Source organism: Ostrinia furnacalis, unplaced genomic scaffold (assembly GCF_004193835.3).
Source record: "Ostrinia furnacalis isolate ACB-3 unplaced genomic scaffold, ASM419383v2 OfSCF4153, whole genome shotgun sequence".
Classification (NCBI taxonomy): domain Eukaryota; kingdom Metazoa; phylum Arthropoda; class Insecta; order Lepidoptera; family Crambidae; genus Ostrinia; species Ostrinia furnacalis.
Genome location: NW_021134392.1, coordinates 429,371 through 455,554, shown reverse-complemented (window position 1 = coordinate 455,554; position 26,184 = coordinate 429,371). Strand labels below are relative to the sequence as shown.

At 37.3% G+C, this 26,184-nt stretch overlaps 3 protein-coding genes across 3 annotated transcripts; 2 read left to right on the top strand and 1 right to left on the bottom strand.

The window, feature by feature from the left end:
* The first annotated feature begins 1,405 nt into the window (after nt 1–1,405).
* Nucleotides 1,406–4,365, top strand: LOC114358926 (zinc finger protein 681). The gene is made up of 9 exons (XM_028313099.1): nt 1,406–1,602; nt 1,996–2,135; nt 2,288–2,321; nt 2,535–2,566; nt 2,867–3,028; nt 3,173–3,298; nt 3,417–3,483; nt 3,561–3,689; nt 3,856–4,365. Exons 1-9 carry the CDS (start codon nt 1,492–1,494, stop codon nt 4,297–4,299), a joined length of 1,245 nt encoding a protein of 414 aa, XP_028168900.1. The 5' UTR covers nt 1,406–1,491; the 3' UTR covers nt 4,300–4,365.
* An 83-nt stretch (nt 4,366–4,448) lies between these two features.
* Nucleotides 4,449–5,295, bottom strand: ND-B14.5B (NADH dehydrogenase (ubiquinone) B14.5 B subunit). The gene is made up of 3 exons (XM_028313103.1): nt 5,074–5,295; nt 4,838–4,981; nt 4,449–4,569 (listed from the first exon to the last, which is right to left on the bottom strand). Exons 1-3 carry the CDS (start codon nt 5,231–5,233, stop codon nt 4,520–4,522), a joined length of 354 nt encoding a protein of 117 aa, XP_028168904.1. The 5' UTR covers nt 5,234–5,295; the 3' UTR covers nt 4,449–4,519.
* Nucleotides 5,296–5,379: 84 nt separating this feature from the next.
* Syn1 (Syntrophin-like 1) lies at nt 5,380–25,976 on the top strand. The gene is made up of 10 exons (XM_028313105.1): nt 5,380–6,204; nt 6,478–6,672; nt 7,764–7,826; nt 12,641–12,668; nt 16,009–16,025; nt 16,563–16,675; nt 17,745–17,830; nt 18,611–18,867; nt 21,096–21,286; nt 22,329–25,976. The coding sequence occupies exons 1-10, from the start codon at nt 5,709–5,711 to the stop codon at nt 22,434–22,436; spliced, it is 1,554 nt and encodes a 517-aa protein (XP_028168906.1). The 5' UTR covers nt 5,380–5,708; the 3' UTR covers nt 22,437–25,976.
* Nucleotides 25,977–26,184: the final 208 nt, after the last annotated feature.

The window sequence follows — 26,184 nt, the reverse complement described above, 5'->3', positions numbered from 1 at the left end:
AGTTTTACTATGATATTTCATCTAAAAAAGCCTTATCTTTCGAAAACAAGGCAATTTTATTGGATGAGCGCAATACTATCGATACTATTGATAGTATTGCTGCTCGCGAAGAATAAACTATCGATTGTATCGATACTATCGATAGTATTGTTTCTAGTAAATAAAAAAAACTATTGATAGTATCGATATTATCGATTATTTAAAACTATCGATATTCTGTAAATTTTCAATAGTATTGGGTATGTTTTAACAGTGCAGTGATCTGATAAAAACACTATAAAACTGACCAACTAAACATATTCGTTCGTTTCAGCCAAATGACGTCCACTGCTGGACAAAGGTCTCCCCCAAAGTTTTCCATGATAAACGGTCCTGCGCTGCCCGCATCTAGGCTCTTCCCGCAACCTTTACCAGATCGTCGGTCCACCTAGTAGGAGGCCTGCCCACGCTACGTCTTCCAGCCCGTGGTTGCCACTCGTCCGGTCATCGTCTCTATGAGTTGTGCCCCGCCCACTGCCACTTGATTTTAGCAATTCTGCGAGCCATGTCGGTTACTTTGGTTCTCCTGCGGATCTCCTCATTTCTAATTCGATCACGCAGGGAAACTCCGAGCATAGCCCGCTCCAACGCCCTTTGGGTGACCTTGATCCTTCTTATGAGGCCCATAGTAAGCGACCACGTCTCAGATCCGTATACCATCACTGGCAACACACTGGTCAGACTTTTGACTTGAGACACTGCGGTATTTCGGACGTGAGTAGGTATATGGCGAAGCTTCCCGAACGCTGCCCATCCGAGTTAGAATCGACGAGCAATAACTACTAAACGGATTTTGATGAAACTTTGCAGTATTATTGTTTAAAATCCAGAATAACATAAAGGCTATAATTTATGACGATCTGTGACAAACGAAATTTCACGCGGGTGAAGCCGCGGGCAAAAGCTAGTATGAATGAATGAAATATACTCAAATATTGTAAACGATACTATTGTAAATTGCCAAACTATCAATAGTCTAGAACAATCGATAGTATCGATACTATCGGTAATATCTATAGCTTTTTATTCAAAAGCGACAATACTAAATTCAAATTTTTCATTGCTATCTAACTATCGATAGTTTATTCTTCACGAGCAACAATATATTTGAATTTGAATTTGAACAATACTATCGATTCAATAGTATTGCCTCGTTTTGAGCTATCGATAGGCTAATCGATAGTCTTGCGATAGTTTGGCTATCGATAGACTATCGATCGGCAAGGGCAACACTAGTCGTGTGGGACCTTCATGGTGCCGACCTCTATGGTGCCGACTTAGACATACTCTCTAATCTGTGGTGTGCCGACCGACGACAGCAGACGAAACGATAGGGTTTATTTTATTAAAAAATTCGTTTCGTCGTCTGTGATCTGTGCGAGGCACTTGGAGGCACTGTCGTTCATGTGTGTCGTTCTTTATGTATAAATAATTGTCATTGTTAAAATAAACATGAATAAAATATGTAGAATATGCTTAGAAGAAGGTGTACTATCATCAATTTTTACTAAGAATTTTAATTTGTCTCTAAGTGACATGATTGAATATTGTTGCAACCTAAAGGTAATTTAAAATCATCAAATCTAAGTTAGTATAAAGACTAATGGCTTATAATTTCTGAAATTGCTTTGTAGGTATTCAATCAACGTGGTGGGCAAACAAAATATAATAACATGGTGTTGGAGGAGTTAATNTAATAATTATCTGTACCAATATTGTACTTGCTTGTATGCTTGCGGAAGTCAACTTCTGCAATTTTATTACTAGTCTGATGCCCGTTTTCACCATCAATCCCTAATTTTTAAGTGACCCCCTATGTATACAAAATTCCTGTTATTTGTTATCATAGGGGTCACTTAAAAATTAGGGATAGATGGTGAAAACGGGCATAAACCTCTCATTAGTTATATAGTGGAAAGGGCTTTTGATAGGTAATGTTTAATTTTTCTAATTCAGATTGGAAAAAATGATGGTTTGCCTGAACAGATGTGCAGCAACTGTATTTACAAATTGGGTATTGCATATCATTTTAAGCAAACTTGTGAGAGTGCTGACATGCGACTGAGGCAATATTTAGGACTACAGACTCCTGAAAAGTAAGTAATCAATTAGTCTAATAATAATTATTAACATTGATATCATCATTATGTTTTATAGACTTACTAATGCATTACTGTGTTGTATGTTTTAAGTGTAGCACTCCTATGTCAGTAAATAATTTATTTATTTTATTTCTAATGATTTTCAGGCGTACTGATGTGGCTGTGATGACAGATCCAATTGTATGTATTTTATCAGATTTATTAGATCTATCCATGCAATTTTTTGCTTATCAATACATAAGTTATTTCCATGAATGATGCACTTGCTTGCTTTACTGCTCTCAGGCATGTAACATAGGCAATGCCAAAACAAACCTTACAATCAAGTAGAGTAACAAGTATTTTAATTATGATTGTTTTGAATTATGAATAACGTAGTGTGCATTTTACCAGGTCACAACTCACGCTACAATCATAAAAAAATGGTAAGAATCTTCAAAAGTTTTGTTTCCTTAACTTGCTGGACAAAATATCCTCCCAACTCCTTGGTGAGAGGGCCAATATTATTATTTATTTTTTCAATAAAAGATTATTAGCAATTTGTATTGCCCAAATTACTAATAGTCCCGTTAGCCCCTCGTGGTAAGCTAAAGCTTGTGTTACGAGTGGGCTCACCACAATAGTCGAGCGGCGGTGGGATTCGAACCCGCGTTCCGAGTCGGCCACTCCGACCCCTTCACTGTTTAATAACTTAATTTTCTTATTTTTGAATTTGTGCACTCTAGTAAATGCCAGCAGGGACAACGAAAAAGTAGTACAAACTACAAACGAAAGTTGGAAACTGAGAAATTGAAACGAGGCCCAAAACCAAAACCCAAGCAAGTTCATAGCTGTTACCAATGTGACAAACAATTTAGATGCCAGGCACAGTTGGACATGCATGTAAGGTATTATGTATTTCTTTATATTTCAGTCTTTAAATTATAAATAAAACCACTATAACAATGTTTAGAATTTAGTGAGTCATTTAAACAAATATTACTGTTTTACTTTCAATATACATATATAACAATTTATTATGCATTTTTCAGAACTCACACTGGAGATAAACCCTTTGTTTGTATGTATTGCCCGCGACGTTTTACTCAAAAACACAATTTGACAATTCATCTTCGTGTTCACACTGGTGAGAAACCATTTCAATGCGAAGTCTGCAGGTAATATACATTTTTATTTTTTACCAATCAATCTTTGAAATAAAATGAAAAAAAATATATATTAAATAGATATTTTGGGTTATAAAGTTTAATAACAGAAACTAATATTTGTTTTTAGTAAAAGATTTTCTGCTCAAGGAAATCTTCAAGCACATTTGAAAATTCATACTGGACAAAGAGATCATGTAAGCTTATAGTTTACCAAGAAAATACATTGGCCTTTTTACCATAAAAATACTTTATAATAATAATTATCTTTCAGACATGCACATTATGTAGCAAATCTTTTATTACATCCAGTGAGCTTACACGGCATATGAATAAACATAGAGGTGTTAAAAATTTCAAATGTGATTTATGTGGAGCTGCTTACATACACTCAAGAGACTTTGTAAGTACTATTGATTTATTTTAATGTAGTAGTAGTAAGTATAAAAGATCTGCTAAAACAAATAAAATTGGATTATTATTATTAATTCATGTCGATGGAGCGCCTTTTGAGGCTTTTAGGTGTGAATAAATTGTAATGATAAATTATTTGTTTTGATTTGTTTCAGAAATTACATAAAATGAAAAAACATCAAGTTTGTATAAAAAATTTAAATGCACAAAATGAAAATTATAACAATAATGCCAATATAGATATTATTGGCATAGATGTAGGTAAAGATGTGTCACAGATGTCCATGGGTGAGCACAAAGAGATCAACCATCACATACAACATTTGATTAATGATAAACCTCAACACAATGCCAGTTCTTCATCTGTACACAATCCAAATGTACTATCACTAAATTCTGGATATGAAAATAAAGATGTTAAAGATACTTTTCCACATCATCCATATGTCTTACCTAAAGAAATTGTTGGAGGCCACAACTGTGCTATTTGTGGTGAAAGTTTTAATTATTTAAATGAATTAGCCCAACATTACCTACACAATCATAATAAGGGTTATGATTCTTTAAATAATACAAAAACTTACAGTGCCCTACAGTAAATACTATTCCAATAAATTATTAAACATTTAATAAGATATTTCTATCTATGCATAAATTAATATGATGTGCAAATGCATACCTAGTAATAATTATAGTAAACTTTGTGAACTGTAGTGTCTGTAGTTGTAGTTTAAAAATTAAAACAAGCTTAAACTTAAAACCTGTTTTATTTGCACTACCAAGTTAATATAATATAATTACAATTTACCATTATCTTCATTAACGAATTGGAATCCAAGGCTCCAAAATATCACCTATTTTCTTTCTTTCTGGAAAAAACAAAGTAAATAAATTAGTGCAATTATAAAAAAAAAATGGTATAGTAACTAATAACATGTTTAGTGAAAAGAATTTCAGTGTCACTATGCTAACCTTGCATGCAATTTTTTGCCACTGACTACAAGCAACAAGACCAATTATTTTAATAAGTTTAATAATTAAACATTATTGTCATTTTTACCAAAAAATAAAGTGTTATAATGGATTGAGTTTGACTTGATTGTTCTTATTATCAAATATTGATATTGATATATATACCTGGTACAGCAAAATCTTCTGGATGTAACTCTACATAGTGTCTCAACACTGCATCTTTTTCAGCCAGATATGCATCACGTTTCTTTTGAACATATGATAACACAGCCACCCAACCAGCTACACCAATAATATGTTTTTGAATTCCTGAAAGAAAAATAGGTGCATAATTTAACTCGTACCTACTAGGTAGGTACATTTGTTTACATGCTTTAATATTGTTATTATGTAATTATTACCGCTGAAAATGGGACGTCTCGTGCCGAAGTTAACTGCCGCTGCTGAGCCAATGCCGAATGCAACACCTATAATTTCTGGCCAAAATTTATTAAGGAATGGTTTTTGTCTTCCTTGATCTCCTAAATTTAGGAGTTCAATAGCGGACATTTGAGACGACATTTTTATAGCGAAGAATTCATGCACGTCTCGGAAATCTAAAAAAAAATGATTGACTGACGTTAATTTGACAGCAGTTTGACAAACCAAAGATATTATAAGGCATCTTCATAGAACACCAGGGCTATTGTCTATCTACATTATAGTGTGTTTTATTTACTCCTAGTCACCCTGCGACTGAAAATATCACAAATTCACAATAGACAACAAATCTAAACATAATCTGTGCTGCCATGGGCGGACATGACAATGTCAAATTTCTGTCAATTTTGTTTATTGATTGTGAAATGGATTCATATTTTTATTTAAATAATTAGCATTATTCGCTAGATCACCTATTTTTGATTGTTATACTATCTAAAATATTTACTTTTCAATCCAAAAATGAATTGAACGTGTAAGATATGGTGGTTTAGTGAAATTAACTAATTTTCTCTTATTACTTTGAATTACAAATTTTATCTCCGTTGCTGAAATTATGGTAGAAAACGGTGCCTCCAGTGGGGGCAGTGATAGCCCAAGCGCAACTTGTGCAAGATCTGGGCTTTTGGAGACTTTGGTGCGTGGTGTTTGGTACCGCGTACATTGTACACTGGAAGATGATTATTTTAGTGTTTGTTTGGATGATGGATACGACGCTACCACAACTCTAAACGGGACGATTAATAACAACAACGTTGAGACTCCAAATAGTGATTTCACAGAAGTTCCAGAAGCTATTGCAAACCAGAAACGTTTAGTACAAGTAGTGAAATCAGACAATAATGGTTTAGGTATATCAATAAAAGGTGGAATAGAAAACAATATGCCTATATTAATATCAAAAATATTTAAAGGAATGGCTGCAGATCTTACAGAACAGTTGTATGTTGGTGATGCAATATTGTCAGTCAACGGGGAAGACTTGAAAGATGCTACACATGAAGAAGCAGTCAAAGCTTTGAAGAGAGCTGGAAAAATGGTCCAACTTGAAGGTTTGTTGCATCTGCTAATTGTTTCTAAGCTTTTTATAAGTGTGAAGTTTTGTGTGATCTTAATTTTAACATATTTTTAAACCATTTGAACATTTAAGCAGTCACCAGTTGACTTTTGACTCTTAATTAAGCATCATAATATCTTGTCTCTCAATTGACTCTTGGCTTCTAATAATTAACATTGTAGATGGCATTTTCCTACACTGCTGTTTTGCAAGTTCTTGTTTGTCCTGCCTATATTGCCATATTATATGTTTAAAAATTATTTTCCAGTGAAATATTTGAGAGAAGTGACTCCATACTTTCGGAAGGCGTCGATCATCAGTGAGGTGGGGTGGGAGCTGCAGCGCGGCTACATGGCGGAGGCGCCGCCGTCGCCGCCGTCCCCGCGCCGCCGCCGCGCCGACACGAGATACGTGCCATTATTGATGGCCTGCGTAGCCAAAAACCTTCGCCACCATGACCCAGGTAGGCACTCCATTACCATAGTCTCCATAGTTTGCATTAAAGAAGGGAAAATTAATTTCTAATTCTGTGTTAATGTTTAAAATAACTTTGTTCTAGACCATTGGTTCCCAAACTTATTTGAGGCGCGACCCCTTTCGACCATACAAAAATTTCGCGCCCCCCCTCCTCCAGTCAAGATTATTTATTGGTCATATTGAGCAGTCTAGAATGCATTCTCTCAGTGGTCGCAGGTTTTTTATACTTAAGTACACAGATGGCCTGCACCCCCCTTTAACTTAAAGGTCTTTGCGCCTCCCCTGAAGGGCGCGGCCCCCACTTTGGGAACCAGTGTTCTAGACAATGTATAAGATGAAATAACTGGAACATTTTGTATTGCACATCCTAGATTTATTGATACAATATTCTGTCATGACTGTTCTGCAGCCATTAATGTTGCTTGCTTAAATGGAAGCTGATTAGGCTGAATGAAAAGTATGAAATAAATGGTTTACTGTCATAATAATCACAGCAATGTCGTCCAATTTTATCACCTACTGAGTGAGGATTGCTCATTTCGGAATTTTATCAGCTTTAGGCTACTATCCAGTGGAAATTCGAATAAAGAAGAGATATTTCTAGCACATTGTATTCAGTGTACAACCAGGTCGAGTGAACGATTTTTGGGAAACATACAAATTGGGAAATTGTCCAACAAATGAAAAATAAGGTTTGATGTAGTAATGATACGAGTGATAAAAAACCATCTTGATATTTTGGTGGAACCTCTGGCACTCTTCTTAAATAGATGTGTCGAAAAATATTTTTATGCAATATGGGGACCCCAAAAATTTTTCGTTTTTTTTCTATTTTTGTGTAAAAATCTTAATGCGGTTCACAAAATACATCTACTTACCAAGTTTCAACAGTATAGCTCTTATAGTTTCGGAAAAAAGTGGCTGCGACATACGGACGGCCAGACAGACAGACATGACGAATCTATAAGGGTTCCGTTTTTTGGCATTTGGCTACGGAACTTTAAAAAGGAAATAAACTATTTCTTTGTTGCTTATTTTGTGAAAAATGTATGAAAATCTTCCAATCTCTTGTCTCAGAGGAGCGCACGATCGAGGTGTACTCTCCGGACGGGGTGCATGCGGTAGCGCTGCGGGCGGAGGGTTCCGATTTTTGCCATTTAAATTGGAACCCTAAAAAGGAAATAAACTAGATTGTAAAAATTATAGGCTACTAGCTTTTGCCCTCGGCTTCACCCGCGTGAAATTTGGTTTGTCACAGACTGACATAAATTATAGCCTATATGTCATGGCCAACTTGATTAGACAAGATCTACTGTTTAGTAACGAAACCCTGGGCGATCTATCACTTACATACTTCTTGAAATCTTAAATGAAGCAGTATAGTTTAGTACACAATCATGTAGTATTTTTTGCCTTGCCACGATCGTATGGACTAATATTCGCGATCGACCGGTTGGCCACCCCTGTTATATGTTATTCTGGGTTATAAACAATAATACTGTAAAGTTATATTAAAATCCGTTCAGTAGTTTTTGCGTGAAAGAGTAACAAACATCGAGATATCCAAACTTTCGCATTTATAACATTAGTAGGATTTCTGTTACCTCATCATCATCATCATCATTTCAGCCACAGGACGTCCACTGCTGAACATAGGCCTCCCCCAATGACTTCCACATCGCACGGTTGGTAGCGGCCTGCATCCAGCGCCTTCCCGCTACTTTTATCAGGTCGTCGGTCCACCTTGTGGGTGGACGTCCCACGCTGCGTATGCGAAAAATGTATGAAAATGTTCCAATCTGTTGTCGCAGAGGAGCGCACGATCGAGGTGTACTCCCCGGACGGGGTGCACGCGGTAGCGCTGCGGGCGGAGGGTTCCGATTTTTGCCATTTAAATTGGAACCCTAAATAGGAAATAAACTAGATTGTAAAAATTATAGGCTACTAGCTTTTGCCCTCGGCTTCACCCGCGTGAAATTTGGTTTGTCACAGACTGTCATAAATTATAGCCTACTAGCTGACCCGGCGAACTTTGTTCCGCCTTAATGGCAATAAATAACGGGATAAAAAGTATCCTATGTCCTTCTCCTGGCTCTGAACTATCTCCCTGACAATTTTCAGCTAAATCGGTTCAGCCGTTCTTGAGTTATAAGCGAAGTAACTAACACGACTTTCTTTTATATATATAGATATGTCATGGCCAACTTGATTAGATAACTTCTACTGTTTAGTAATGAAACCCTGGGTGATCTATCACTTACATACTTCTTGAAATCTTAAATGAAGCAGCATAGTTTAGTACACAATCATTGTAGTATTTTTTGCCTTGCCACGAATNAAAATGCGGAGTCCTCCCAGGATTTAATTTCGCGGTATATTTTCATGTCGTCAGCAAACAGTGAACAATAACTGTGTTTTACGCGCCGTACAACGTCATTCACAAAAATTACGAACAGTACAGGACCTAGGTGGGAACCCTGGGGAACTCCAGAAGTTGCCTTATAGCTATACGACTCATGCCCGCTCACGACTACAGACTGGGTACGGCCAGCAAGGTATGATTCAAACCATGACAAGAAAGGATCCGCTATAATCACAGCAATGTCGTCCAATTTTATCACCTACTGAGAGTAAGGATTGCTCCTTTCGGAATTTTATCAGCTTTAGGCTACTATCCAGTGGAAATTCGAATAAAGAAGAGATATTTCTAGCACATTGTATTCAGTCTACAACCTGTTGTGAACTGTGCACCTGGAGTGCAACTCCCTCCCACAATATGCACACGTCGGTGTGGCCTAAAATTTATTTATTTATTTATTTTTGGGAAACATACAAATTGGGAAATTATTATCCAACAAATGAAAAATAAGGTTTGATGTAGTAACGATACAAGTGATAAAAGACCATCTTGATATTTTGGTGGAACCTCTGGCACTCTTCTTTAATAGATGTGTACGTAGAAAAAATTTTTTATGCAATATAGGGACCCCAAAAATTTTTCGTTTTGTTTCTATTTTTGTGTAAAAATCTTAATGCGGTTCACAAAATACATCTACTTACCAAATTTCAACAGTATAGCTCTTATAGTTTCGGAAAAAAGTGGCTGTGACATACGGACGGCTAGACAGACAGACATGACGAATCTATAAGGGTTCCGTTTTTTGGCATTTGGCTACGGAACTTTAAAAAGGAAATAAACTATTTCTTTGTTACCTATTTTGTGAAAAATGTATGAAAGTCTTCCAATCTCTTGTCTCTTGTGTCTCATAAATGCGAAAGTAACTCTGTCTGTCTGTCTGTCTGTCTGTCTGTTACGCTTTCCCGCTTAAACCTCGCAACCGATTTTGATGAAATTTGGCATAGAGATAGTTTGAGTCCCGGGAAAGAACATAGGATAGTTTTTATCCCGGTTTTTGAAACAGGGACGCGCGCGATAAAGTTTTTCTGTGACAGACAAAATTCCACGCGGGCGAAGCCGCGGGCGGAAAGCTAGTAGCCTATATGTCATGACCAACTTGATTAGACATAAAGATCTACTGTTTAGTAACGAAACCCTGGGCGATCTATCACTTACATACTTCTTGAAATCTTAAATGAAGCAGCATAGTTTAGTACACAATCATTGTAGTATTTTTTGCCTTGCCACGATCGTATGGACTAATATTCGCGATCGACCGGTTGGCCACCCCTGTTATATGTTATTCTGGGCACGGTAGGGAGACCTAGGAGAGTTGTGACAGAGGTGAGTTGTGACAAGGGCGATTTCTGCTTACTTAATATAGTTAGGAAGCTGGTGAAAACGCTTGTTTGTCACTTTTAAGTCGCTCTTCTTGACTAAATACCTGCGGGCGGCGCATGAGACACGGTTATGTAAATATGACGACTGTGTACAAAAAAATGCGAAAAGTAAGTTTTTCTTCAAAATTGTATTTCAATTTATATCATGTTTTAGTATATGTGCACTGTTGTGTTATTTTTTCTCAAGTTGCATGGTTATTCAGGTCTCAAAATGTAGCACCGATTTTTTGTGTGCGCATCTTGTTTAGAAAATAAAAATTATTATTCGAACCAAGTCGTCATTTTAAACACCTAGGAGAGTTGTGACAGCCTGTCACAACTCTCCTAGCTTACTTAATTTTTCTGATGGGCCATTTACACGATGTTTTTAGATGTTTTTTTGTGTCTTAGTAGGTTCATAATTTGTATAATTGCATGCTGTTACTTTTTTGATTCAGAATGCCTAATAACTATACATGAAAGCCATATAGAGGAACTGCTTGCTAAAGTCGAAATCTAGGACCTAGCTTATGAAGTGATTAGGTTAAAGGGTTAAAGTTTAAGATATGCTGCGACCTCTTACAATCTAAACTTGTCAAGATGTATTAGGAAGAAAGAGGCTTATCAAGTAAACCCAGAAGGCGAAGCTCCATCTATGGATTATACCACCGCGACTATTTTATTTTTATAGAAGAGAAAGAAAATACCATAGGTATTAATTAAGTGACTATAATATTAGCTAAAAAATATAATTAAAAAAAACCAGGGTCGTGGGAGAAAAATGAAAGCTGGAGAAATGTGGCTCAATCTGTGTAACGACATCCTATAAATTTGTTTTAACTGGTAGGTACTAAAGGATGATTAAAGTACTTTTTTGCTAAAAAATCATATTTGATTGAGTATTATGGTATTTTTATTATATCTAATAGATGAAATACAATGCTGTCACAACTCACCTCGGTACCTGTCACAACTTACCTCGGTGCTAGGAGAGTTGTGACAGAGGGAGTGGTCTANCGCGCGCCCGCGCCTGCGCCCGCTCGTCGGCGACGTGCGCTACGCCGGCTGGCTGGCCCGCCGCCCGCCGCAGGATCATGTGAGATAAATAAATAAATCTTTGGACAATTTCACACAGAGCGCCAGCTAGCCCCAAAGTAAGCAACTTAATGCTTGTGTTATGGGTGCTAGCTTAACGGATATACTACTTATATACTTTTTTTTTAATACATAAATATTATACATACATAGTCACACCCAGACCCGTCACAGAAATTAAAATTCATCATTTCAATTTCTGCCCGGCCAGAGTTATCTTGACTATTAGTCAAGATAACAAAATTTCAACTATTTGTCCATCAGACAGTTAATTAGAAAATATTACTCATATTTTTTATTTTCTTTCATAATTAAATAATAACAGTGCTACGTCGAGTTGAAATAGCGCGTTACGTCACGCTTGAGTAGATTTTTTACTCAAAAGTGACGTCACGCGACATTTCAACTCAATGTAAAACTGTAATTATTCGATTATGAAAAAAAATTAAAAATATTGTCCAACATTTTTTATTATCTGTCTGATGGACTAAATAGAATTTTGATTTCATTACCCAGTCATCATCCCTTTTATCGTGTTTAATTACTCTCAATAATTCTACAAAATAAAAAGGTGATCGTCCTTACGAATCGTAATGACACTTTTGATATTGTAATTATGATGTTTGAACTAATTACCACAAACTGTTGTAGAACTACCCATTCATAAATTCAAAGCACATTAAAAGTACCTTAATGAAAAAGGGCTACTATAAAGTCGATGATTATTTAAAAGATAAAAATGTTTGCGATGCGTTACCTAAATGCCTAGCTCGCATAAATATTTATAACTTTGTACATTTGAAAGCCTGTAAGTAAACCTTTGAAAAAGAGGCTGACAATAGTGACTTGAGTTTCTTGCGCTGCTTCTTCTCAGCACTGGCCCATTTATTGTCCTGAAGCAGTGGTAGAGTTAATACTTTTATGAGTTTTACAAAATTAAAATTAAATAAGCGTTACATTGGCCTTATGAATCGTAACGACACTTCTGCATTAGGAACGACACGTGCTATTATTGCAATTGTTAGTTAACCTTGACTTAGTCTAGAATATTTTTTTGCAGATAAGTGCATCTGGCGGGTCAGACAGTTCCGATGAAGCAGAAGGCTGGCAGCCGACCTTTGTGGCTATAACAGACAGAGAGTTGAGGTACGTAATTTTACCTGTATTTTTAACAAACAAATGACGCAAGTATCATATTATCAAAGTCTTCAGGCTGATTTACACGTGTTTGTTAAGTAGATAAGTAGGTAACTAAATTTTTATTTAATTTTTCTGTCAAGTTGGTGGGCGGGGCTTGTCACTTGACACGTTTTGACACCGTCTGCGCCGAGTATAGTGAACGCCAGACCTACATTAGACATTGTAGAAACTTTATTGTTGAGGCTCACTAGCGACGATAACTTGCATTACAATAATTTATGTTCAAATTGACAAGTATTTTTTTTTTTATCCACAACGAGGAAGCTCTTGGCCTGTACCTATCTCACCTGATGGTAAGTGACGATCAGGCCGAAGGTGGAAGCGAGCTTCACCCAGAATCCTCAACCACGGAGGAACTGGCTATCTTACCTCAAACTGCCGGAACACAACAATGCTGTTAACATTGTTGTTATGGCGACAGACTTAGGTAAGATGGTGGTAGCTAAAGCCTCGCACACTCACTGCGGGCGCGCGTCGCACAGTCGCGACAGCAATGNACATGTCAATGAAGTTTTCAGTTACTGTTGCCATTAAAAGAAATTAGTACCATTAGTTTTCCGCAACATGGCGAGGGTTTTTATGTTCCTGGTCAGGCTATATAATGACAAATACACACGTATCAAAATATAAGCATGGTTGTATGACCCAATTTGAAATCAATAAAAAATTCATTTCAATTACAATTGTAATTTTTAATGAGATTGATAATTGTAATTATTATGACTTACGTGTGTACGTCATACAGTGTTATTTACTTTTAAAATATTGTTAAATAACAAATTTCGATTTAATTGGTAATTCTTAAATGTAATAATGCAATCATTAATAATATTTCGCAATTTATCATTTTATTTTGTAATTTGGCGTTATAACTGTTAAAAAACGTATGATTTATTAAAGCGATGTATCTGTAATAAAATTGTAAGACTAGTTGATTATAATAACGTTTATAATTACGTTGTAAATGGAAGATTACGCTACACATTATAAAAGGACAAGCACCTTCATTGGAACTATTCATTTGTATATATTACAGGCACATTGTAATTACTGTTCACTATATTACGATATTACAGACCTTAGTTTTAAAACTATTATAATATAATCAGATTGTTTTACATTTATTATGGCAACTGTACTTTAGTTGACTTTATTATCTATTTATTGATTAAAATGTATTTATTCCCATTGATAACAATGTCATAGATTATTTAATTTGGGTATTTAATTTAATAATTTGCCTATTTTTAATTTCCTCAGCGCCAAAGCAATATACCAATCAAAAATTGGATTACAATTGTAATAATTTTATTAATGTTTTTAACAAGCGTTGTAAAGAAGTACATTAATTAATTACACTGGACATTAAACTTATTTAACTAAATGTGATTCTTAATTACACTTTGGTAATAATTACCTACTATTTGTAAACACTAACATAAACTAATGTGAGAAAACGACTATATAAAAGAATAAGAAAATAAACAGAAATACAAATTGAAATAATTCAAATAAATTTTCTCAGAGCGAAAAGATTTATTTAGATAAAAATTAATTAATTCTAATTTCACTGTAAATTAATCATTAATATTTACAAGGAAAACTGGTAAATTGTCAAATAAAATGTAATAAAGACTTATTAAAGTTAAAAATAATTAAATAAAAGCATTAAATGATACCGAAATGCAAAGCTTAATTTTAACGAAGTAGATGCCATCTTTAATTTTTAAGTATCATCGCTTATCGATCAGGTCTTTTGCTATAATTAAATTAATATTAAAATAATAAATCCCTTACAAAATTAATCTGTACAACAAATATAAAACGGTAAAGTAACTGGTTCATTTTTGTGCTATTTGTACTTTTACATACAAATTATGAGAGATTATGATAACTTAAAAACATACACGGATGACAGAAGTATGACTATTTTGTGTTATATTTAATGCGACAAATTTATTATTTTGTAAAAATGCTTGATTTTATTATTATATTTAATAGCCTTAACATTCTTATTATAGCGTTGTCATCCGTTCCCTAAATTATGGTAAAAATAATACCAATTTTTTCTCAAAAAATTTCGTTCCAAAAACAATCATTCGAAAAGCGTCTCTAAATCAACACATCAAGGTACATTGTGTTTTGTCCTAACGCGAATACTTCGATATCTACTAACAATAAATAAGTAACGCTAGCTGTCAGTTTAAAACATTCGAACGAGTAAGTACATGAAGGCTGATGACAGGATCACGCTGGATGCTGGTCGGATAGAATGTGAGTTCCCGTGGTACACTGAAAAAAATAATAATTTTAAAATAAATTAAAAGTCTGATCGGCCTTTTTTATTTTTTTACTTGATAAAATGGTGTATACGTGATATTTTATCTGTAATGAAGAATGTTCACTAAGTTTGTTTTTTAGCTTTCTGTATTCTCTGTTAAAAATGAAAAATACACGTGAAACAATTATTTCGATACGTCAACATAGCTGGGCACCGTTAATCAAATAGTTAACTTCGTTAATCGTTAAACCGTTAATAAAAAAATTAACTTCGTTAAACGTTAAAACGTTACATTTAGCAAGATTTAACGCAAGTTAACGTTAATCGTTAATCCGTTAATACATTATAATAAAACGAAAAAAATAATTGTATGCAAGGTTCAAATAAATTCGAAAGATCGCGCATGGAATTTATTCCTCTTTTATGTTTGCGCTACAAGCTTTCATACTACATTTTTTTTTCGTTTTAGCAACAACTGCATTTCAGAATAAAATCTTGTTTAAAAAAAATCTATATACAGGGTGTTAGGTAAATGGGTATATGAGCCGACACTAGCCCATGTTAACATGGTCATATAAATGGTATGGTGAAGTCAGAAAATCGATATCTTCATTTTAATAATTTTATTTTTCATACAAATCGGATTTAAAAAAAATATTTTGTATGAAAATTAAAAAAATTAAAATGATGATATCAAATTTCTGACTTCACCATACCATTTATATGCCCATGTTAACATGGGCTAGTGTCGGCTCATATACCCATTTACCTAACACCCTGTATATAGATTTTTTTTAAACAAGATTTTATTCNGGCGCTACATTAATTTGTATGATTCATAGCTGTGGAATGTTTTTTGAGCGAGATATGGCCCCTAAAGTAAAAATTGTCACAACTCTCCTAGGTCTCCCCTAATACTATCTATACAGTATTCCAACTCGGCCATATTTTTGAAATAAATGTCAACAGTCGCGCGGTACGTCACAGTATGACAACATGCGATAGGGCTGCCCACCTACAGTACCCAGTTTGATTACATCTGCCTACTTAAAATTTCTATCTAGTTTTGTAATTGTATTTTTTATTTAGTTAGACAAACAAAATACTTTGTGAATGGAATAGGTTAAAAATGTGTGTTGTTTTGTGATTAGTAAAAACTACTTAATCATTTTGAAACTAATAATCATAATGATCTGTTACTTTAATTTCGGGCGGGCGAAGTCGTGGGCAAAAAAAAGCTGGTTTAATACAATAAGGGAGAGTCCGCTAATTTGGACCAGTTTTTTTCAATCCCATTTTACACATAGTTTTGTTTTGTTTTTGCTAATGTCCATGGTATATAATAAAAGATACATTATTCAACTTACTATTTCATAAGTATTAATTAACATGATTGTTGTATATTTAGCACAAATCAACAAAGTACGAGTTCAGAGCTTCGGTCCAATTTAGCCAACCGGTTCGATAATTTGTACCACAGGGTTACTAAATTGGATTTCAATAAATTTCAAGCCTATAAAAAGCCGCGCGCCGCGCCGCCCGCGCCGCGCTGGCCCGCGCGCGCCCGCGCCTGCGCCCGCTCGTCGGCGACGTGCGCTACGCCGGCTGGCTGGCCCGCCGCCCGCCGCAGGATCATGTGAGATTATCGTTCGTTCGTTCGTTTCAGCCAAATGACGTCCGCTACTGGACAAAGGCCTCCTCCAAGGTTTTCCACAATGCACGGTCCTGCGCTGCCCGCATCCAGGCTCTTACCGCGACCTTTACCAGATCGTCGGTCCACCTAGTTGGAGGCCTGCACACGCTACGTCTTCCAGCCCGTGGTCGCCACTTGAGAACTTTTCTGCCCCGCAGGAGAACCAAAGTGACCGACATAGCTCGCAGAATTGCTAAAATCAAGTGGAAGTGGGCGGGGCACATAGCTCGTAGAGACCATTTGTGAGATTATAAACACGTTTATTTATTTATTTAGTTTATTCAGAAACTCAACAGCTATATTACATTTTTTTAGAAGTTTTTTCTTACAATGGTGGCACTTAAGCTAAAAAAGAGTTCCATGACATGCAAAATGTTCGTACATTTTACATTAATTAAATAAATAAATATACTTGGCAATTTTACACTACCCTTCTAGTCCCAAACTAAGCAAAGCTTGTACTATGGGTACTAGACAAGGGATATAAACATACTTAAATACTTTTTTTGTATTATACATAGTAACACCCAGACCCATCACAGAAATTAAAATTCATCATTTCAATTTCTGTCCGGCCGGACTTCGAAGAATAGAATTCGGGACCTCTCGGCATAGTAGTCCATTCCGAATCACTACACCAAACATCCGACGAATAAATAATGCTACAAAATAAATAGGTGATCGTCTTTACGAATCGTAATGACACTTCTGATATTGTAATTATAATGTTTGAACTAATTTATGGACCGATACGACGTGCAAGCTTAAAAACCTTAAAAGACCGGCAACGCAACTGTAACGCCCCTGGGACTGCAGGTATCTATGGGCGACGGTAATCACTTACCATCAGGTGATCTGTATGCTCGTTTGCACCATGATTTGTTTGCTGCGAAATAAAAATTAAATAAGATTGGCCTTATGAATCGTAACTACACTTCTGCATTAGGAACGACACATGCTATTATTGCAATTGTTAGTTGACTTTGACTTAGTCAAGAATCTTTTTTTGCAGATAAGTGCATCTGGCGGGTCAGACAGTTCCGATGAAGCAGAAGGCTGGCAGCCGACTTTTGTGGCTATAACAGACAGAGAGTTGAGGTACGTAATTTTACCTGTATTTTTAACAAACAAATGACGCAAGTATCCTATTATCAAAGTCATCAGGCTGATTTACACGTGTTTGTTAAGTAGATAAGTAGGTAACTAAATTTTTATTTAATTTTTCTGTCAAGTTGGTGGGCGGGGCTTGTCACTTGACACGTTTTGACAAGTATAGTGAACGCCAGACCTACATTTAGACATTGTAGAAACTTTATTGTTGAGGCTCACTAGCGACGATAACTTGCATTACAATAATTTATGTTCAAATTGACAAGTATTTTTTTTTATCCACGAGGAAGCTCTTGGCCTGTATCTCACCTGATGGTAAGTGACGATCAGGCCGAAGGTGGAAGCGAGCTTCACCCAGAATCCTCAACCACGGAGGAACTGGCTATCTTACCTCAAACTGCCGGAACACAACAATGCTGTTAACATTGTTGTTATGGCGACAGACTTAGGTAAGATGGTGGTAGCTAAAGCCTCGCACACTCACTGCGGGCGCGCGTCGCACAGTCGCGACAGCAATATAATTACGCGCGAGCGATAAGGATGGGTAGCTTGGGGTCATTGGACGGGATTCTACGTGCTCATGGACCAGGCTTTAGCCAGGCGGACTTAGAACAAACCCTACCACCAACCAAACCGAACAGAAAAATCTGCCCCCACTGGGAATCGAACCCGAGACCTCTGCGTCTGAAGCAGGTGGTTTCACCACTAGACCATAGAGGCGGTTAAAAACATCTACTCTACTACTACTACATAATGCAAGTTGCGCAGGCTGTACGAGGCGGCGCCGTGGTCGGGCGAGGCGTGGTGCGCGCCCAGCGAGAGCTTCAGCCTGGCGGCCACGCGGCTGGCGTGGTGGCGGCGCGGCGGCGCGCAGGCGGCCGCGCTGGGCGTGCGCGCGGGCACGCCGGCCGGCCTGTGCGTGCGCGCGCTGCGCGAAGACACGCCGCACGACCTGGCCGCCGTGGCCGGCGCGCTGGTCGACGGCGCGCATCACGCTGTGCGCGCGCAGCCCGAGTTCACCTTCCGTGAGTACACGCAGCCATGTTCGGCCCGTAAAGTTAATACATAATACCTAGCGGAATAGAGCAAAAAAGAAAGCGAGCGAGATGTCACTAACAGCAATACTGTGTGATAAAAAGAGATGCGGGATGCCGTCGCCGTCTCGTCAAACAGAACCGTTTTCAGCAACTATTTGACAGTACGGAGGCACTTATTGGCACGCTGAAAATTGGAACTCTGAAATATTTTCAGATTTTACGTAAGAGAAATCGTGGATGTTTATGAGAAATAGTTAATAGTGCTTCAGAAACGTGGTGACTGGTTCAGTGATTGATTTAATGTACAAAATACTGAAATAATCCTGACACTGACACAAATAATATCCAGTGTCATCCAAAATCGGTTTCGTTGGACAGTTCGTGATTATTGCTCTATTCCAGTGTTTTTCAAACTGTTGGTCGCGACCCCTTGGGGGGTCGCCAAGCCTCTATAAGGGGGTCGCGAGAGGTCGCAAAAACTACCTCAGTAAAAAAACAGTAAAGTAATAGATTTATCCGAAATCTAATTATGAAAATGCATAAAATTAATGTTGTATGGACTGAATTATTCGCTTCCTACAACATTTTTGTAACATTATAAAATGTATGAAAAAAAAGCGAGTGGTCGGGGGGTCGCAAAATATTTTGTCATACTAGGGGGGTCGTGTCATGAAAAAGGTTGAAAAACACTGCTCTATTCTATTCCGAAGGAATATTAACTTTATTGTTCGGCCTTTGGTTTAAAATATTGTAAAAGTCTTTTAAAAAGGGTGGTAATAGTAAGTTTGGTTGCGCCCGCAGGCTGCCGCTACCCGAGTTCACCTTCCGTGAGTAGATGTTGCATATTATTATCGAGGAATGAAGACACACCGCACGACCTGGCCGCCGTGGCCGGCGCGCTGGTCGACGGCGCGCATCACGCTGTGCGCGCGCAGCCCGAGTTCACCTTCCGTGAGTAGATGTTGCATATTATTATCGAGGAATGAAGACACACCGCACGACCTGGCCGCCGTGGCCGGCGCGCTGGTCGACGGCGCGCATCATGCTGTGCGCGCGCAGCCCGAGTTCACCTTCCGTGAGTAGACGTTGCATATCGAGGAACGAAGACACGCCGCAAGACCTGCCGGGCTAGGATGCGTGCCGTGGTAAAATCTTATTGACGATTTAGGACGACACATGTATGGGCTTATCGCACTAAACTAAATCGATAAAATGCTTCGATAAAAGTTTGTCGTAGCGCGTATCCTAGGCCTACTGGCCGCGCTGGTCGACGGCGCGCATCATGCTGTGCGCGCGCAGCCCGAGTTCATCTTCCGTGAGTACACGCAGCCATGTTCGGCCCGTAAAGTTAATACATAATACCTAGCGGAATAGAGCAAAAAAGAAAGCGAGCGAGATGTCACTAGCAGCAATAAATACTGTGTGATAAAAAGAGATGCGGGATGCCGTCGCCGTCTCGTCAAACAGAACCGTTTTTAGCAACTATTTGACAGCACGGAGGCAGTTATTGGCACGCTGAAAATTGGAACTGAGATATTATCAGACTTTAGAAATCGTGGATGTTTGTGAGAAATAAGTGCATTACCTAGTGCTTCGGAAACGTGGTGACTGGTTCAGTGATTGATTTATTGTACAAAATACTGAAATAATCCTGACACTGACACAAATAATATCCAGTGCCATCCAAAATCGGTTTCGTTTGACAGCTCCTGATTATTGCTCTATTTTATTCCGAAGGAATATTAACTTTATGGTTCGGCCTTTGGTTTAAAATATTTTAAATGAAGTAGTCGGTTAAAAATGTACACATTGGCGGTTATCACACTGCGCCGCGCTCCGCCGCGGAGCGCGGGACGACAGATTTAATCATTGTATGCAAGTACCTCAGTTTGTATAGAAAACACGCGCGGCACTTCACACTGACAACTAGTCCGCGCGCGGGTTTTTTTTATATGAAACTAGCTGACCCGGCGAACTTTGTTCCGCCTTAATGGCAATAAATAAGCAGACTTTTTTTTTATTTCGAACGGGACAAAAAGTATCCTATGTCCTTCTCCTGGCTCTAAAATACCTCCCTGGCAATTTTCAGCTAAATCGGTTTAGCCGTTCTTGAGTTATAAGTGGAGTAACTAACACGACTTTCTTTTATATATATAGATCACGCGCTCCGCGCGGCGCAGTGTGATAACCGCCATTAAGTTTGGTTGCGCCCGCAGGCTGCCGCTTCCGCGGCGCGTGCGCGCGGCTGTCGCTGGGCGCGGGCGGCGTGTGCGTGTGGGAGGCGGCGGGCTCGCTGGGCCGCGGCGGCGCGCGCGCGCTGTTCCGGCGGCCGCTGCACGCGCTGCGCGCCTCCGCCGACGACGACCGCGCCGCGCTCTGGCTGCACTTCGCCGACCCCGACACGCTGGTGAGTCACTACCGTTTTAAACCTTTACCTGGTAGTGGCAGAATTTATGCCACCATATTTTGAACCTTATTGAGAAAACATAAGGTACAAAACTAACGAAAAATATTTTTCTCTATACCAGTTAAAGGGTTAAGACGATACCGCGTGAATTTTGTTGTAAACAGACAAATCGGAAATCATTTATTTATTGAAAACCCAAATTCTATTTAAATAAAATAATTTTCACTATGTCTAGAATCGGTTGTTATCTTACCAATATACAGGATGTTGTCGGTCCACCTTGTGGGTGGACGTCACACGCTGCGTTTTCCGGTACGCAGAACCTTGCTGCCCCATCGGCCGTCAGTTCTGCGTACTATGTGCCCTGCCCATTGCCACTTCAGCTTGCTAATCCGTCGGAATATGTCAGCGGCTTTAGTTCGTTTAGACGTGGGACGCAGGCCGCTAGCAACCGGACAACATGGAAAGCATTGGGGGAGGCCTATGTTCAGCAGTGAACGTTCTATGGCTGAGTTGATAATGATGACTTATCGTTTCCCCTGTATAGTAAACACCTCAACTGAGTGACACATTATGCAGTGCCGAGTGGACACTTGTTGCATGATTTCCGTGGCATAGCCCATCAATCCCCAAGTAACAATAGCGATGTTTCCTGGGTCAAAAAGCAAGAGTTTTAATTAGTCCGTCAGTTAACTTATCAAAAAATACTCTACACGTATTTTTCACTTTTTCAAACTAATGAAAATTTAAAGAGATAAAGCGCGCCAAAGTTCATAAGAAGAGGCCCGTGACGTCAATGAGTGCATAAAAGTGCCGCACTTTGTGACGTCTCGCGGAACTTCAACGCACCATAACTATGTAATTATTTGTTAGATTGACAAATAAAAATATAGGTGTCCAATATTTTTTTATATTAAACATGACGGACTAAAAAATTTTTTTTAGGAAACTACCCTATTCATGTTACCTATTGCGTCTTGATTCTGATATTGTAGTTGGTCAGTGGGACAGAATAGGTTATTAACCCTAACGCCTCAACTAGGAGCTGGACATGGAGGGCAGCCCGAAGCCGGCGGTGTTCATCCTGCACAACCTGCTGTCGGCGCGCGTGCACGCGCTGCCGCCCGACGCCGCCGCGCAGCCGCTATAACCCGCCTCCGACGCGCCCGACGCTCGTGGCCGTAGACGCGCGTCCGACGCCGGTTACACTGAGCGCGATGTCTTAGACGCATCGGTTACTGGCTACATAGATCACGACCCCCGACGAGTGTTAGACGCCGCCCATTTTGATCGCGACGTTCGACCCGTGTCGGACGTCGGTCATTTTGATCGCGACAGCCGAGGCGTATCGGACGTGATTCACGTCGATTGTGACAACCGGGATTCGACGTTTTTAGTATGAATGTCGGAAGTATAATCCCTCAAACGCTACGTTCGCACATGTCGTCGCTATATGTTTTTTTCATCACAATTTTTTTGTTAGATAGGTAACGTATCAACGCCGTTTATTTGTCAGTGGTTTAATTTAATATACTACGATCAAATTGTGTATTTAGTTATTTTATTATTCCTACAAAAATCCGCTGATTCAAAGATTTCGGTGTAGCTGAATGGTTAAATAAAATGTAAACGTATTATTAAGCTATTTTGTCGAAATACCTCTGAAGTTATCTAAGATCTGTTTATTGAGATTAGTGTCTGAGATAAGCAAGAAATGAACATGATTAGGATAAATGTGCAAAAAATAAGCGAACCGGCGCGGTCTTAAAACATGATAGATAAGTTTGCTTTGGCTTTGTTAAAGTCCAAGGCTTTACTGGTGAAGTAAATAGGTTCTGTAGGTTATGCGGAGCTAGCTAAATGTCCTGCTTCAATGACGACATTAGATGTGTACTCTTGTAAAGGTAAAGTTGTAAAGGCTATTTTAAATTCTGATTACGAAAGTCTTATAATTAAGTAACGAAATGTATTGAGGTCAATGTAGTTCGTGAAACGTGTTTATCATTGAACGACGTCAATCTGTGATGATTCACATCTCTATCATGAGGATAATCTTTCCATATCGAATTTTGTAAATGCTAAATCATGAATGTATATTTTTTAACATTTGACAAGTACATTTAAGACGAGGATTACATTCCAGTCCAGGGCTAGTAATCGAGCGAGCTAATTTAACAGTTGTCATGCGGACTACTCTTTCTCCGTTATGAAATACCAAATATACTAGTGGTGGTTTAGAAGCTGTAATATTTAAAACGGTGACTATGCTCAACTACCTTGTCGTATGACTAGTTGTATTTTTTCAAGAATTTGATGTTTCTCCGATAATGAAAGGTGTTAGTTACGATGAGCATACTACATCCTAAAAAATCAAGGTATAAATATTACACGTTATAAACGCCACCATGGAGAGAGAATATCTTGTGAAATTAGGTTAATTTTTACTATTAATTCTTCTAAGATGTATATCGACAGTAAGTTTCGTTAGCATTGCGAGTAGTGATAGAGACTTATTTCGGTAAAATAGAGCGCTCTAAAACTCAACGAAATCTCAGTAAAATCGCTAGCATCTTTGAACTGACGCATTCGAAAGAATCATGTAGCAAATTATTGCCTTCGCCTTATGGAGTATTTATATTGTGTATAATGTTACATTTATATTTCATTGGTTTACATTGTGGGTTGTCATTTAAGACGTAGGTATCTCATTTTCTCAGTGATCTTTGAAGGCACTTTTACTATTTATTGCGGATTATTTAATCCGTATATAAGACTAACAACAATCTTCCAAAGAACGAATCTCTTAATATATTTTTGTTATATTCTTAATAGAACGCGATTTCACTTTTAATGTTAGCATTATGAATTGTAATCACAGTGTATTTGTATAATTTGTGTTATGTATATATTCGTAGTTATGCCTATTGATTATTATTATAATTACAACATTCCCAGAATGTAGTACATTAGAGTTGCTTTAAATATAATAGTAGTGTTTTATCTCGAATAAGTTAGAGTAAGATTTCAATAATAACTGTATATTGTGTTGCTAATAGCGTAATTATACAACTAAGGACGGGCAATATTTAAAGTGATAAATTTTTACATGTTAGAAATATTTATTTTAGTACCAGAAATATACAAGTTTGCTTTAAGAGGTCATGGTCAGGTTATTAATAGGTGATAGATATTTGTAGATGATACCGTTATAATTTAAAGAACAGTTGTTGTTCATAAATATCTATTCCTATATTTATAAACAATGTTAAAATGTGGAGAATTGTGGAAAGTTATCATTTTTGCGTCATTGATCGGCGACTACCCAAAAGTAGTCAACCAGATTACGATCACTAAGCTGTACATTGGCTGGCTGGAACAAATGTAGTTCCCAACTTTTACCAAGAAATCAGTTATTTTTTACAGCGTTTTATAATTATGTCAAAAAGCAAATTACTGTATAATTTATAAAACTCGTTTAGACTATAAAAAATGCTGCTTCTATATAAATCAGAGTTGCATTCTGGCAATGGTTATAAATATAGTTCCCTACTTACTATTTCCATTTAATCTTTGGAACGTGCAAGATTTATCATAAATAAAAATTTGCCGATGTCGGTGCCGATAAAAAATGTTGCATGTTTCAAATAAATGTGTTGCCCTTCTTTATATGGATAGTTAAGTCGGAGTGATACGCAGTGTGTAATATTCGTGGTGTTATTGTGCTCTTTCATCACAAGCGATCAGTCGTTAGTTGTAAGTACTTACACATAACACGAAGACTTTTTACTCTAAACTTTGTTACCGTATTTTAAAATCTTTCGGAATTAGGCTTTTATCTTATGAGACGACATTTGTTACCATACACTTTCTTATAACTTGATGATGTTGCCATATCAGTGTAATGTAAATTTATACTAACAGTAAGACTTAATATTGTGTAATCTCATAGAATTTCTACTGATGACATTCCTTCTTATGCTCTATGAATCATTATAATATGTCTATCATAATATGGATCAACGATAGGTCTCATAAATTTAGATGCGACATATTATGGCATAATTTCGATTAAATTTTCTATTAATGGAATAAATACTAAAATTATGCCACCAAAATGCCCCCTTTTATTGTATTGTTAATTATGAAATTGTTTACAATTAGATACGCCTCTGTGGATCAATTAATGTTTTATTCTCAACATTGATTGTTTTTTCAAAGCCCATCTTGAATTGCACACCAAATTATTTCATCATTTATTCTAAGGTTTCGTGAAGTTTAGATAATTTACAATTATACCACATCGTGATTCATATTTGTAGTGGTCTTATTATTATTTCAAAAAATATCTTAATTTTGAGAAGCTTAAAAAAGACATACAGGCTAGAAGATTTATTTAAAATCTTATATGATGTTTTGAATGTAGTTTAATTATTATGAATAACAGGCAGTTATGGTTATGTTATTGTGTTAATGGTATATTTTTAGTACTTTTATGTATGCATGTACCTAAATAAAACTTGTACCTATTCGTTCATACGCTAGAAACGTATTATTGTTTATTTAACGAAATTATTGTTGTATTGTTAAATATGTTAATTGGATCGGGGAGTGTTATTATAATATTTACTGTTATATTGGAAGTAGTATATTTAGCAATTTATAATCTTGCGATAGTTTTGGATATTTTCAATTAATAAGAGTTACAGTAGTACACATTTAATAAGGCGCGTCGTGAATCTTCGGCCACGCAGACAAGGACAAAATTTTTCCGATTATGTTCCCCGTCGCACTTGCGCAAGCCCCGCCCATTTCATAATTACACTGCAGGCCAATTGTAACGGAATTACGGGGAATAAAATATTTATCTTTTTGCCAAAAAAAGTTTAATAGAGTATTTA